The 13535-nt window shown below is 41.3% G+C and overlaps 1 protein-coding gene and 1 long non-coding RNA gene across 7 annotated transcripts in view; one reads left to right on the forward strand and one right to left on the reverse strand.

Annotated features, from left to right (window-relative positions):
- PDE11A (phosphodiesterase 11A) overlaps window positions 1-13535 on the forward strand; it is a 415084-nt gene that overhangs the window by 369387 nt on the left and 32162 nt on the right. The window contains exons 16-17 of the mRNA XM_060152569.1: window positions 2418-2495; window positions 8265-8328. Coding sequence (XP_060008552.1) covers window positions 2418-2495; window positions 8265-8328 — 142 coding nt within the window. The remainder of the gene's footprint in view (window positions 1-2417; window positions 2496-8264; window positions 8329-13535) is intronic.
- The window catches only part of LOC132522272 (uncharacterized), a 201060-nt gene that overhangs the window by 86818 nt on the left and 100707 nt on the right, over window positions 1-13535 (reverse strand). The window lies entirely within an intron of this gene.

Raw genomic sequence — 13535 nt, forward strand, 5'->3', positions numbered from 1 at the left:
GAACCCAGGAAGTCCGCCTGGAACATAATAAGGGCCCAACAAATATTAGCCTCCTCAGGGTGAGGAGTAGGGGCAGGCAACTGAGGTAGGTCACGAAGAGTCCAGCGTCAGATCCTGTCTTTATTTAAAATTTTGATGTTTTGTTCATCATGGGGTTTTTTGTATTTATGCTGATTTTTAAAAACATTGCATTAAGATATTATTTGTCTTGATTACTGAGTTTGGGGCACCCACTTGAATTTTGTACCCAAGGCGAGTCTCTCTCTAACCTCACTCTAGTCCCAGTATCATTAGTATTATCATTAGCATCACCTTTGAAGGGGGATTACCTGTATTTGTTGATCACCCCTGGTAAACTCAGAGATGTTTACAAATTGTCTTGTGTCCATAAAGCCTAGTAAAGAGTTGGCACACAGTAGGTGTTCAATAAATATCTGTTGCACCAAACTTTCTGCTCCACAATTATTCAAAAGAAGAATTATTTCCATTCAGGCAGAAAAAAGAAGTAGATGACCTCTTCAATCTCCATAAAGTCCAAGTAGTCCAGTGTGTATCACTGTTGGCAGTAATACCGTTAATATTATTTACACATCAACCATGGCTATCAGGTATTGAGTATCTACCAGTACCAAACACTTGATGCACCTCATTGCAAATATTCACCGCAGAGCTGGAAACTGAGGCTCAGCAATGTGGAACCACTTGCCCAGGACCATACAGCTAGTGAGTGACAGTCAGCATCAAGCCCAGGTCTGTGTGAGTCCAGACGTGGGCTCTTTCCATTCCGCCATCTCTTTCTACTGCAGATCACAGTCAGTGGTGGTGATGTGAAAAAGGCATGACCATGGTCAAAAAGAAGGGAGTGGGCAAGTGAAAAAGGTGGTAAAGGTGCAGTGATGTTGTTGGGGAGATTATTCCATCCGTGGTGTGACCTTGACCTGTACCCACTTGAAGAAGCAAATCCAGGCCCTGCCTTTGTGTCTCAAATAAGGAAATGAGTCACCTGTTTGTCTTCCTGACCTGCCCCCTTTCAGGTGAATTGAGTTGTCCATCTGATCAGGTGGCAAGAAGTCCATACTGTTGGCCAGCTGGTGATGGGGACTCCAGACAAGAAACAGAGAAGCCAATAGCACTCAGCATCTTGTCCTTTGTCCCCCCAGATTACAATGGGTCAGCATAAGTGTTTAAGATCCTACTCTGATTTCCACCATAAATGACATGGTACTATTTTCTAAAGTGTATTCCTTAAAACATCAGTGCTATGGGATTCTGTGGTTAAGTCAGGGTGAGTAGGCTTTTCTCAGTATTTTGCAGAGCCTTCAAAAGGCTATTGTCGTGGTGAGTCTCTAGAGAGGTATATCACAGGCAGCATTTCTCATACCCACTCGGCCAGAGCACTCCTTTTCATGCAGCACCCCCTAAGATTGGCATTTTGTGGGATGCACTTCGGGAAACAGCATGCCAGAATCCTTTAAATGGTCTCTCATTAGGAAGTGCCAAGAGAGTGAAACCTTGGGAAATGATTCTTAAAGAATAAAAATGGTGATGTCTTTTTTTTTCTTTCTCACTATAAATATGAAAATCATATAACTAGACTAAAGGAAGATTTTGAAAATAGAAATGTCACCCTATATTCACAATTTGAGAAGATTCCCTTCTTGTCTTTTCCATATCTATACATCTCCAAATGTGTTTCCACATGCGTGTGTATCCAGCACTTAAAATGTGTAGACACATGCTAAATGCGTTGCATGTCGTCTCATTTAATCCTCACAATAACTCTGAGTCAGCAAATAGGACCCCCAAGTTAGAGCTTAGGAAATTGAGGCTCAGAGGGTTTAAGTGACTTTCCAAAGTTGCAGAGCAAGGAAGTGACTGAACCATTATTTAAACAGAGTTATTTCTGACTCCATAGCCTATGTGTTTAAGCACTGAAATGGTGAAATAGTTATCTTCTAACCTCTACAAAAGTATTTGTCCTGAATTTACTACCAGGGAGTTTATCGTATCTTGGATCATCATACAGGTCAGTTCTAAGTTGAATGATAAAAGAACATTCTGGAACTCTTCCCGCTTTTTATGTGTCCTTGCCTCCCTTCTCTGACTTTCAGTAAGAGTCACAGGGCTTCACATCAAGTAATCCCAAATGCAGGACCACACTGTTTTCTGTTTTGTGGCTCGATAATCTCCTCCGTTGTAAATACATTCAGAAATGATTGTGGCTTTTTCTTGAAGCCTCAACATTTTTTTTTAAAGTGATTTATTTTGATAGCACTTTAGCCTCATGATTTCAAATATTAAGTTACTTGGTTGAGGTGGTCTTATATTTTCCCATAAATGTGTTTATGTCACCGCACAGACTGAGAAATTTCATTCCAGGGTTTGTTTTTTTTCTTTTTTCATTTGATTTCATGCAGGAGGAGAACTGAATTCTTCGAACTTGTCAGTAAAGGAGAATATGATTGGAACATCAAAAACCATCGTGATATATTTCGGTAAGAAACAGCTCTTGTTTATGTGTTTCTTCATTATTTGACGATTTAGCCATGCTTTTCTGACAGTGCTAAAAGCACACAAGTAGTTTTTAAAGTAACAAAGCTTACATTCAAAACGTTCAGAAATTAGTTGAATAATTAGAGAATGTGTCTTTTCGTTTTCTAATTTATTTTATTTTGCCTCCTCTCCATAAATTTGCCTTCAAAATTAGAAAATGATGTTTGAATTGGTCCCGTTTCAGCAGGCATGCAAATTGCAGGAGAGGGGGGATTTTTGAATCTCCGGAAACAGTTACACAGAACAAAGGAAAGTGAGAGTTAGTTTGGGGTTTTTTTTAGAGACAATAGACATTGTAGATAGAAAACCAATCAAAAGATTTTGGTGCTGGAAATAAGGAATCTGTTCTAGACTTTTCACAGGACTTCTTCCCAGTTGTTTAGAAAAGACAGCAGCAAACCATCATTTTTATGTGGCACATTTTAACCACCTGATTGCAGCCAGTCCAGCTGGTTAGGCACTATTCCTCTTTCTCTCATACCCTGTCCTTCCACTGTCCCCATCTCACCCATCCCCAGACTTTCTGGTGAATTAGTCCTGTTCCAGATTTATTAAGCATTTCTGGGAAAGCTTGTGAGCTTTCTGGGCTTCTGGGCGCAGTGTGTCTGCTCCACAGCCAGGCGACCGCTGGCATCGCCCCCAGTGAGATCCCTACCCCAGCCCTGGCCCGCATGCACGTGCAAGACCTCCGCCTCCATCTGAGAACACAGAGCCCTGCCTGCCGCTTCCCTCTTCTCACTCTCTCACCAGAGGGCGCTCTACTTCTCCCCTCTCTGCATTACTATTTCTCTGTGTTAGCTTTTTTTTGAGGAATTAAAGACAACTGTGCTTGTCTTACAAATCAAGATCTGTTATCTTTACAGACCTTTTCTGCATCCTTTCCGGTGGGGTGGCAGGGGCGGGGGGCTGGTGATGGGTGAGCGTGGGAAGGACCCTTCCTGTCTTCAACACTAGCATCTCTGCTCGTGTCCTATTCCAGTCCCTCCACCTCCCTGCCCCACCCCGACCCCTGACCTTGCTGTGTCAATTATACTTCTTTGGCTTGCATTTTCAAAAGCTGACTTCTTTTTCCCCCCAGCATGACCTCTCTAAGCCTAAAAAATATGCTTCCATCTCCTCAGTAAAAAAAAATCCCTAAAATCTGCCTCCTTCTTCAAGTCCAATCGTAATTTTCTTCTCTCTCTCAATTCCACACTTCACTCACACTCCTTCTAACCTCTTACAAGGCAATTTATTTCTTTTTAAATCATTTTTAATCCCACAAGTAATGACAGGAATATATTTTTCTGAAACAAAGTAAAATTACAGATAACCCCCCAGTTCTTTGAGCATCATTCCCAATTCCCATACTGTGCATAGCTTTGCTCTGTTAGCAATTCCTTGTTTCTTTTCAGACTATTGTCAGAGCATTTCCATACATGTGTACCCATGGGAAACATACTATTTAGTGTAGATTTGTTTGTTCATTTTAACATAAATTATATATTTACATGTCAGTCTGGACTCACTTGTTCACTCAGCTGTATGCCTTGGAATTCTTTCCATGTCCATACCAGTATCATCTTTGATTGTTGCATAGTATTCCAAAGTATGAAGTTACCACAGAGTATTTAGTATTTAGAGTGAATTCCTCCACTGAGGAATTTAGTTGCTGAAATGTAATTTCTGTGCGTTTTGAAAGTCACCGGTCACCTCCTAAGGATCAGATCCTACAGCCTTTGTTCTCTTCAGCTTCCTCCATCTCTTCGCAGCCCTAACTTTGTTGGCCTTTCCTTTCTTAAAACTTTTCCCCGCCTTGGCTTCCGCAAAGCCCATGCTCTTCTGTATATTCACTTTCTTCTGACTTTTTCTTCTCCTATTTGTGCTTCTCTAGTCCTTCCTCCTCCCCACTGCCCCCTAAGTGTAATCGTCCCTCAAGGAATTCTTCTCTTTTTCCTCAGCATCCTCACAAATGGTCCCACCGGGTTTCTTGGGTCTGGCCTCCCTCCTGAGCACAACTCGTAAAATGCCAGCACTCGTTCCATGTCTCCACCTGAGTGTTTTCCCACAGACATTTTCAAATTCTTCGGCAGGGAACCCCATATGTAAGAAAATCTTATTTAGAAGCACAGTACATGAAACAGAGGTGAGATGCTTCAGGAACTCTCCTCTTCCCCCAGCTCTGCCCTCCCCCCCCCGCCCCGCAATTTCACAGCTGGACTCTGACCATGTGCACGTTGCGGGCAGCTGGCGGGGCTCAGGGGGAGCACTGTCTTAGAGAATTTTGAAATAGTAATAAAACCAACTAAAAGTTGGTCTGCTTTTTATCATCACCATGTGCCTGCAATCTAAACAATGTCAACAATGAGACGCTCCTCCCAGAGAAAAATCTTTTGTTGGAATAAATTCTAAACAACGGCTGAGATTACTGTTGAGTATCAAAATAATTGCTATGAATGCTTCAAATTAGCACAGTATTACTTATCCTTTCATTGTGCATCTATCATACATGTAAGTTAATTCCAAGAACGTCCAGTTATTCCGTCAGCCCCTGGCACAGGTGGACTCCGGACACATTTTCAAGAGTAAGTTGCTAACGGTTCGGAACTTTCTGCACTCACTCCAGATGCAGTTTGTGTCTCCAACCTCTGAGAACATCACCTTTCTGCTTTTAAACCATATATTCAGAATAAACAATGATAGCTCGGTGATTTTAAAGATAAAGAAACAGAACTTGAGTTACTTCCATTCTGTCATTTTATGTTGACCATTTGGGGTCTGTATTTGTGTTCAAAATTTAAAACAGTGAAACAGAATGCAGACTGCGAGGTGTAATCTTTTTGTATGGTAAGCATAAAATTCAGTTCATACGTGTAATCTTTTACTGAATTTGGATATATCTTTTAAATTACAGTGTATTCCTTTTGAGTTGTTAATGCTTTTAAAAAGTAGAGAAAAACAAGAAAATAGTAATAATCACAAGATAGTTATCCAAATAATTTTGGCTCCTAGAGAAGGAGAGGCATGATAACAAGGAGCTGCTGCGAGTCTCAGATACACTAGGAACACACCGTCCCCTTCCCGCCCCACAGAGGACATTCCTGACCGTTCATTCCTGCAGTCGCACTAAGCAGATTGCACCACCTAGCTCTAAAATGCACTAGAGTTGTGCAGACCTCAGGACTCAAACAGTTGCTATAAACTCCCTCCCTGCTCTCATATTTTAGAGAAGGCCTTTCAAGTACAGAGGCTTGATCTAAAAAATAAGGTAAAACTGCCCATTCGCCTCCTTCTGTTCATCCTTCCTGTGCAAGCTCCCAACCCTATCCTTGACTTTCTTTCCCCTCTCCCCTCCTTTGTTTTATGACCTTATCAATTTATGCTTTCCTACTGTCTCTCTGCTTCCATTCTCTACTTCTTTAAACTATTTCCACATCTACTACCTAAAGTTCTCTCCTTGAAGCTCTGGCCAGGTTCCTCCTGTGTCCCCAACCTTCATTGACTCCCCACACCAATTGGATAAAGGTTTCAGACACTCCACCGTCCTCCCTCCCAGTCTTTTTCAGTCTTCCTTCTCTATACAGACTTTCTGCTCCACTGCAGAGTATTCATTGAAAGTAGAGGCTCTTCTGTCAGACTATATGGATCCTAATCCTAGCTTTGATAGCTCCTAGCAGTGTAACCTCAGGCAAGGTACCCGAACTCTCTGATCCAGGAATGCAAAGCACTATTTGCTTTGTAAAATGGAGATAATAATAGTATCCCTACCTCATATAGAGACTATGTAAATCACCCTCTAATGCCTCTTCAATAAATGGTAGCTATTAGAATTCTCATCATCAGAGCACCTAGCAGATACTCAATAAATTTGTTGATTGACTGATTAATGTTGATATGAATTTGAGAAGTAAGTTTCAAATTATCAAGCAGATGGAGCTTAAGTAATTATCCAACTATGGTACAAGTAGGCAGCTTCACAGAGATTATTTCCTGTCCGGGAGAGAGACTACAAAGTCTAATGCATTACCTACAGTCATGTCCCTCTCTGGTACCAGCAGAACCTAAAATGAGAATCACTGGAGTTTAGCAAGAGGGGCTCTGGCAGCTTTGCGATAAGCACAGAATCCTGAATCCTTTACGCACTTTGGGAAAGTTGCTTAATCTCTCCATGCTGCCATTGACCTCTCTGTAAAATAGAAAAAACAGCATCTTGTGATGAGGAGTCATTTAGTTAGTAGTTAGTTAGTAGGTAGTTGGTAAAGCACTTAGTACAGAGGCAGGAACATGTAAGCACTGTAGAAGTGCTTGTCACAAAAGATGAAGCACGAAGAATAGACTGATGTGTCTCTTTGCACAGGGCTTAGCACAGGAGTGTTTGGAATTAGACGGTGCCTGATTCCTAGAGGGCTGCTCATGCTGGCGCTGCCTGGTTGTGCCTTGAATGACCTATTGTTATTTGCCGGTCTGCCTTGTTCCCTGGAGGGTTTCCTGGAGAAGTTACACAAACCCTACCACCATCCAGGCATGCCCTGCCATCTGGGAAGCAGACATGTTTCCAAGGCAGTAGAATCCAGCAGGGTATGAAATGTTAACACCTGACATCAGGGCAGCCCTCTGACCTTTGACAACACACTCCTTTCTTCCAAAAGGAGTTAGCCAAGATGTGGTTTCCCAGCTCAGATCCTTCGTTAGTTTTCATCATGCGCTGCTGGTTTTAGTAAAAGAAAGCAGATTTTGGACAAAGAGTGTGCCTGATTTTTCCCTTCTCACCACATCCAATTAGAAATACAAGAGTTATCTACAATTTGAATTGTTCCCCCTGTTTTTTATATCCAGGTTTCAATCTGGATTCTAGATTTCTAAACCAATAGAAATCTGCCCCTCAAAAATCTGATTCAGATATTTCCTGTACTTTCTTATGGGCTCAAATTAATGAAAGCTGTAGCTGAATATGTTTCTTCTTCGTAACGCTTATAAAATATGGTTGTAGCCAGGTAGTAAACTGGAGTCAAACTGTGTGGTTCTCCCCCGCAAATCTTAAATGCAGGAGACACATATACACTATTGATACTACGTATAAAATAGACAACTGATGGGACCATACTGTATAGCCCAGGGAACTCTACTTAATGCATTGTGGTGTCCTAAGTGGGAGGGGATATACGTATATGTATGGCTGATTCATTTTGCTGTGCAGTAGAAGCTAACACAACATTGTAAAGCAACTGTACTCCAATAAAAATTTTAAAAAAAGAAAGAAAGAAAATTCAGGAGCCCCTAATGGGGCATGTGGTTTGCCTTTTTGGTGTGGGTTTTCTTCTGTCCCTATCAATCAGTGATACATTGGTAAACAGGTTTATGAGCTATGTATAGAGTATTATATACTGATTCCCTTGCTGAGAGTTAAAAATAAAAAGCATCGTCCATTACAAATTATTTTAAGCAGAGCTTGCTTGGTTCAGGTATAGAGAAAGCAGTGCTTGGCTTTCCTTGATCTGCCGCAGGCAAAACAAAAGGGCCACCGAGAGTGTGTGCGAGCTTTGTCTTCCGAAGTAGTGCGGCTGCATGATGGAGGTGCTAAACATGGGTCTGTCAGCAGTGCTGCCCTTGTTGAGGAAAAGAAGATGTAAGCTGGCCGGGTCCCATTTTATTTATGTATGTATCTAGGACGGGTTTGTTTAGGAATGCAACAAAAGATTATTCAGGCTGTTTTGTTTGGTTCTGTTTTTCAGATCAATGTTAATGACAGCCTGTGACCTTGGAGCCGTGACCAAACCGTGGGAGATCTCCAGACAGGCGAGTGGTGATTAATGACAGGTCTCAGCCGAGGAGGGACTGGGGGGGGACAGTATTCCCAGAGCCCTGTCTACCAGGCACTGAAACCTGAGTCAATTTGCATCAGTATTAACGTGGTGTAAAAAATAGCAGGAGGTTTAGGGCGACGGTTTATTGCCCAGCCTTTCTTTATCGTGCTTCCACTGAGAAATAATATTTCTGACTCTGTAAGATTTTTTTTAATGCACTAAATCCAAATAACACCTTGACCATTTCTTAAGGCAGGAGTTTCATACGTAGTGTTCTTGAATAGGTAACCGTGTTTTTTACATCTGAAGAAAAAAAAAAAAAACAAGGATAAAAAGGAATTTCTATTTTTCTTTTTCTTTAAAGTCTATTTAGAGATCAGAGGGCTCTTTGGCCAAAATGTGTAGTATCTAATTTAATTTGTATCCCAAATTTAATGCCTTTACCACCTCTCTGGTTTCACTGCCCAAAAGTGTTAGTTCTAGAGCTAGAATAGTTTTTAATCCCATAACTACCCAACTAAAGGTCCTTTATTACCTTGATAGTATTTGGTTAATAGCTCTTTTGGTTTTATGAGGCACCTACTGGATGGGCTGCGGGGTCTAAAATGATAACTTGGTATCCTGAGACTTGACATTTAAGGGAAAATAAGATACATTCATATAACAATAAAAAACTAATATTTATTGACTAAATAACCAATGTTAAATGACTGCTTTATAAGTATTATATCATTTAATCCTCAAAAATCCCCTGAGGTGGGTATTGTGACTGTAGTGGGCTGAATAATGGCAACCCAAAGATATCAGGTCCTAATCCCTGGAACCTGTAAATGGTTTTTCCTTAGAAGGAAAAAGGGTCTTTGCAGATGTGATTAAGTTAAGGACCACCTTTATCATTATCATCATCATTATCTGGATTACCCAGGTAGGCCTTAAATTCAATCACAAGTGTCCTTATAAGAGAGAGGCACAGGGAGGTGGCACATTCAGAAGAGGAGAAGGTGTGTGAAGACAAGGCAGAGATTGGAGTGATGTGGCCACAGGCAGAAGGATGCTGGCAGCCACCAGAAACTGAAAGAGGCAAAGTACAGATTCTCCCCTGGAGCCTCCAGAGGGAACATGGCCCTACCAACACCTTGATTTCTGTCCAGTGAAGTGATATTGAACTCCTGGCCTCCAGAACCTTGAGAGAATACATTTCTGTTGCTTTAAGCCACCAAATTTGTGGTAATTTATGACAGCACTAGGAAACTAATACAGTGATTATTCCTATTTCACCAATGGGAAAAATGAGGCTTAGAAAGGATACGTAGCCAGGCATATAGCTGGTAAGTGGTGGAGGAGGAATTCAAATCCTAGCAGATGAGATTCCAAAGCCTTCATTCTTAGTGTTTTATGCTTTCTTACACAGGAGGCACTAATCAGCATTTTTAAATGATGCAAGTGTGTTGGCAGAATGGGCTATGTTATCACTAAGCTCAAAATCTCAGTGTTTTAAACTAACACATCACCTGGAGACATGTGCCTCTGGGCATGGCTGGCGCCTCTGTCCTCATCCTGGACTGGGGCTGAGGGAGCAGCTACTGTCTGGATCATTCCAGCAGAGGCCCGGGTGGGTCTTACACTGGAAGTTAAATGCTGTCCCCCTGCCTACAATTCATTGGCCAGAACTTGGTCACATGATCCCACCCAGCCAGGAAGTGCCCATCCTTCCATGTGCCCAGAAAGTAGAAAGCCAGAAATAGTTGGTGAAAACATACCACTGTTTGCCCTTCTAATCACCAAAAATGTGATTCACTCTCCTTCCTCCAGGCAAAATATACTCATCCCCCCACCCTCCAAGGGAGTTGACCCAAATATCCCATCAGTCGTGATATTAAGCTGGAAGTCCAGGATCTCTGGATGATATGTGCTAATCTCTACAGCAGGTCTGTAAAGATTAAACTAAAGATGAACTAAAGGCCCACACACACCCAAAATGCAGCACATAACACCCACTCCACAAAATACTCATTATGACAATCCCATTTAGAAAGGGAAGAGATGGCAATATTTGGCAGTTAGGGGTCCACAGCAATTCCAAAATCCCACTGGGCATTCTCTGGGAGGGCCTTCTACTCTGTGGTAGGCCCTGATTCTCAGGGAGATGCTGCCCAATTCAATATTTTCCATGGCCTTTAGATCCACCCTAGGAAATTATTCCTTTTCCATTATCCTCCTTGGCTAGATTCAAAGGCCAAGCAGCTTTCTCAGCCTGCTTCCCCCCTAAAGAAGTTTGAAGACCCAAGGCTTGTTTTAAGTTTTAAATAGTCAAAGGCTTGTGGGGGTTTTTGGCACATTTAGTCACCTTCTTAGGTCTTTGATTCCAGTCACTTCCATTTGCTAATAACACATACACAGTTAGATTCTATACAACCTTCTTAGATCTACTGTATTTCTTTGCTTCCTTATATTAAGGAACAAGGAAATACAGCATGCATACATCTTTCTTCCTCTCTCAACAGTTAATTCCTAGTATTGGGGGCCTAGTATTTGGCACCAGTGAGGAAACCATGTAGTTCAATCATTTTTCTGGGCCATTTTGTCTAACTAAAAGGATGTTGTGTGTGCCACCTAATTCATTCATAGTTGCTAACTATGTGTTACTGGCCACATCTTCCATTTGATTCTTGTTGCAAGGCTGAGTCTTGATCAGCCTTTGTCATTCAAAGTGTATCTCAATTTTTATTTTCATAGTTTGGGATTAAGAAGCAGCTTCATATTCTATCCCTACAAGATCCTGAATTTGTAACTTTCTCTATTCCCTTTCATTCCTAGTTATAGACCTGCCAACCCTTTTCTGAGCTCACTTCTTACAATACCTAGCAAAACAGTCAACAGCAACCATCACATGCTATTAACTTTGTTTTCCAGTCTCTTCCCCTAAGGCTATAAATTCATTGGGTACACTGTTTGCTTTATTTCCATGAGAACTGTACAAAATATTTTGCCACTGTGTAACATGGGTCATCATCCTCATAGCTTCTAACAACCTCACTGTTTCACAAATACCTGGCCCCCAAGCCGATGCCACATATCTTAGGGTCTTTCTTTCTTTTCTTCCTTCCTTTCCCTTTCTCTCTCCCTTCCTTCCCTTCCTTTCTGTTTAATAGCACTACCTCACTTCCATACCAATTTTTGTTAGTCAAGGCTAAGCTAGGCTTTGCTGCAGTAACAAATATAATCTCAAGTTTTAGTTGCTTAGCACAAATGAAAGTTTATGTGTTTCTCACATCACAGTTCAGTGCAGGTGGTGCAGTTTTCCTATAGACTCTCCTCCAACGAATAGCTCTCTTCCAGTGCCTTGGTTTTCGTTTTAGTATGACATGCTTGAAGTTACATAAAGCAGGTTATGGTGAAGGATTTGTGTGGTTACATTGCTTATTTCTACATCTCTGCCCACCCTTCCCTTCCCCAGTGTGGAAAGGCCTCCCTTACAGTACAGTTTGGGAATAAACTGAAGAGAATATGTAAGTGGCTCTTCCAGGTAGTGGGGAAAAGTGTAATATTGAGAGTGGCCCCTGTGATAGGGGTGGAAGGTAGTGGAGAGTAGGAGAAAGTTAGGGGAACTGGAGGAAAAATAAAGAAGATTAGAAAGGGGGTAGATGAGGGATGATCTGCCAGGGCCTTCAGAACCCCAGTGAAATGCATGTCACAAGGAAAGGAGCAGCAGCCCATGTGGGAGCCAGAAAGTGACCAAAGTACTTGAAAGGAAAAAAGTTTCCATATTGAGATTATAGAATGAAGAGGCCCAATGGCCACTTGTAGGTGGTCTTCTTGGTCACTGATATAAATATTATTTTATTTTTAGGATTTGAACTTCTGCCGACCAGTGCAGAAACTCATGAGGTCAGGGAAATAAAACACAAAACCATCTTTTTCCAAATGTTTCCATCAGAAATCTTGTCACGACTCTAAACTGTAGATCTCTTTTGTGTTTGTATCTGAATTGAATAAGTTAGGTATTTTCAAAACCTTACTCACTTCTAATAGGATTTTAGGAAACAGTTAGACAAAAACAATAGAAACTTATTTTAAGAATAGAAATATATTTCCAATTTCCTGGATGTTGATTTTTTTTAATTCCCTTTCAAAATGTGTTTTCATTGGTGTCTATTTCACTTTGCCTTCCTCACACACATGACTCTAAGCATGTGGGTTTCCCCAGTCAGCCCCCAAGGCCTGATTAGCATCTCAATTTCCTTTTTTAATAAAAAATTCAATCAGGAGCCACTTAATAGTCCTGATTGGGATTTTAAGTACAAATGAAACAGTGGTACAATTTGATCTGTGAAAGAAGCTCAGGGGAAATACCCAAGACCACTTTGGAAAGCTCAAGGAAAAGGATTTTGTTTTAATTTCTTTGCTTTCCAGGGGCTACTGACCTCTGCAGGACTCCCACCTCGGGGTGACCTCATATGCACACTTGCATTCTTTAGTGCAAAAGATCCACCTCAGAGGATTCTGACGGAGAGTTATGGGAACTGAATAATGAGGCCAGGTCCTTGGGGGACCATTTCTTCTCAAAAGGAAGGCCAGAGACCAATGAGAGAGGCCTGGAGCGCTAAAGTGAAAGGCAGTGGCAGAGACTGGAGAGAGACAAGTGAACCAGGTCCTAGAAAGACCGAGTCAGTTCCAACTGGTTTTATGCTGTTGAATTTTTAAAATGTTTAAAATCTGAACTGGCCATTCTATTTTTTAATAAATGACTGCATACTTGCTATTCTCAGATGTGTGTGTGGGTGTTAGAGGTTGTTGTTAAGTTTTGGCAATGGTTACCATTTATGGTTGACAAATCTCCTGAGAGATATACTTTAGGTAAATTATCTTGATTCTCTGCACTTGACCAAAATTAAACCACTCTAACCTTTGCCAGACCTAAAAACCTCATCTTTACAAGAGCCTGGAATAGAGAAAAATTAGTCTGGGGATCCAGATCTTCTTGCCATCAAGTTGTCTGGTATTTCTTTTCTGCTCTTCCAATATTTTGTAATCCAGCTAGTTCACCTCAGAGATATCCTAGATGTACATCATAGTGTTGTTGAAAACGCCCGTTCAGCACTTATCTGTTACATCAGTTTGCTTCCCATAAAACTATCAGTAGAAGCACAGGGCTTGGAGAAGAAGAAAATCTCTGTAAGCTTGACCATGATCAGTAGC

This window comes from Lagenorhynchus albirostris, chromosome 6, assembly GCF_949774975.1.
Source record: "Lagenorhynchus albirostris chromosome 6, mLagAlb1.1, whole genome shotgun sequence".
NCBI lineage: Eukaryota > Metazoa > Chordata > Mammalia > Artiodactyla > Delphinidae > Lagenorhynchus > Lagenorhynchus albirostris.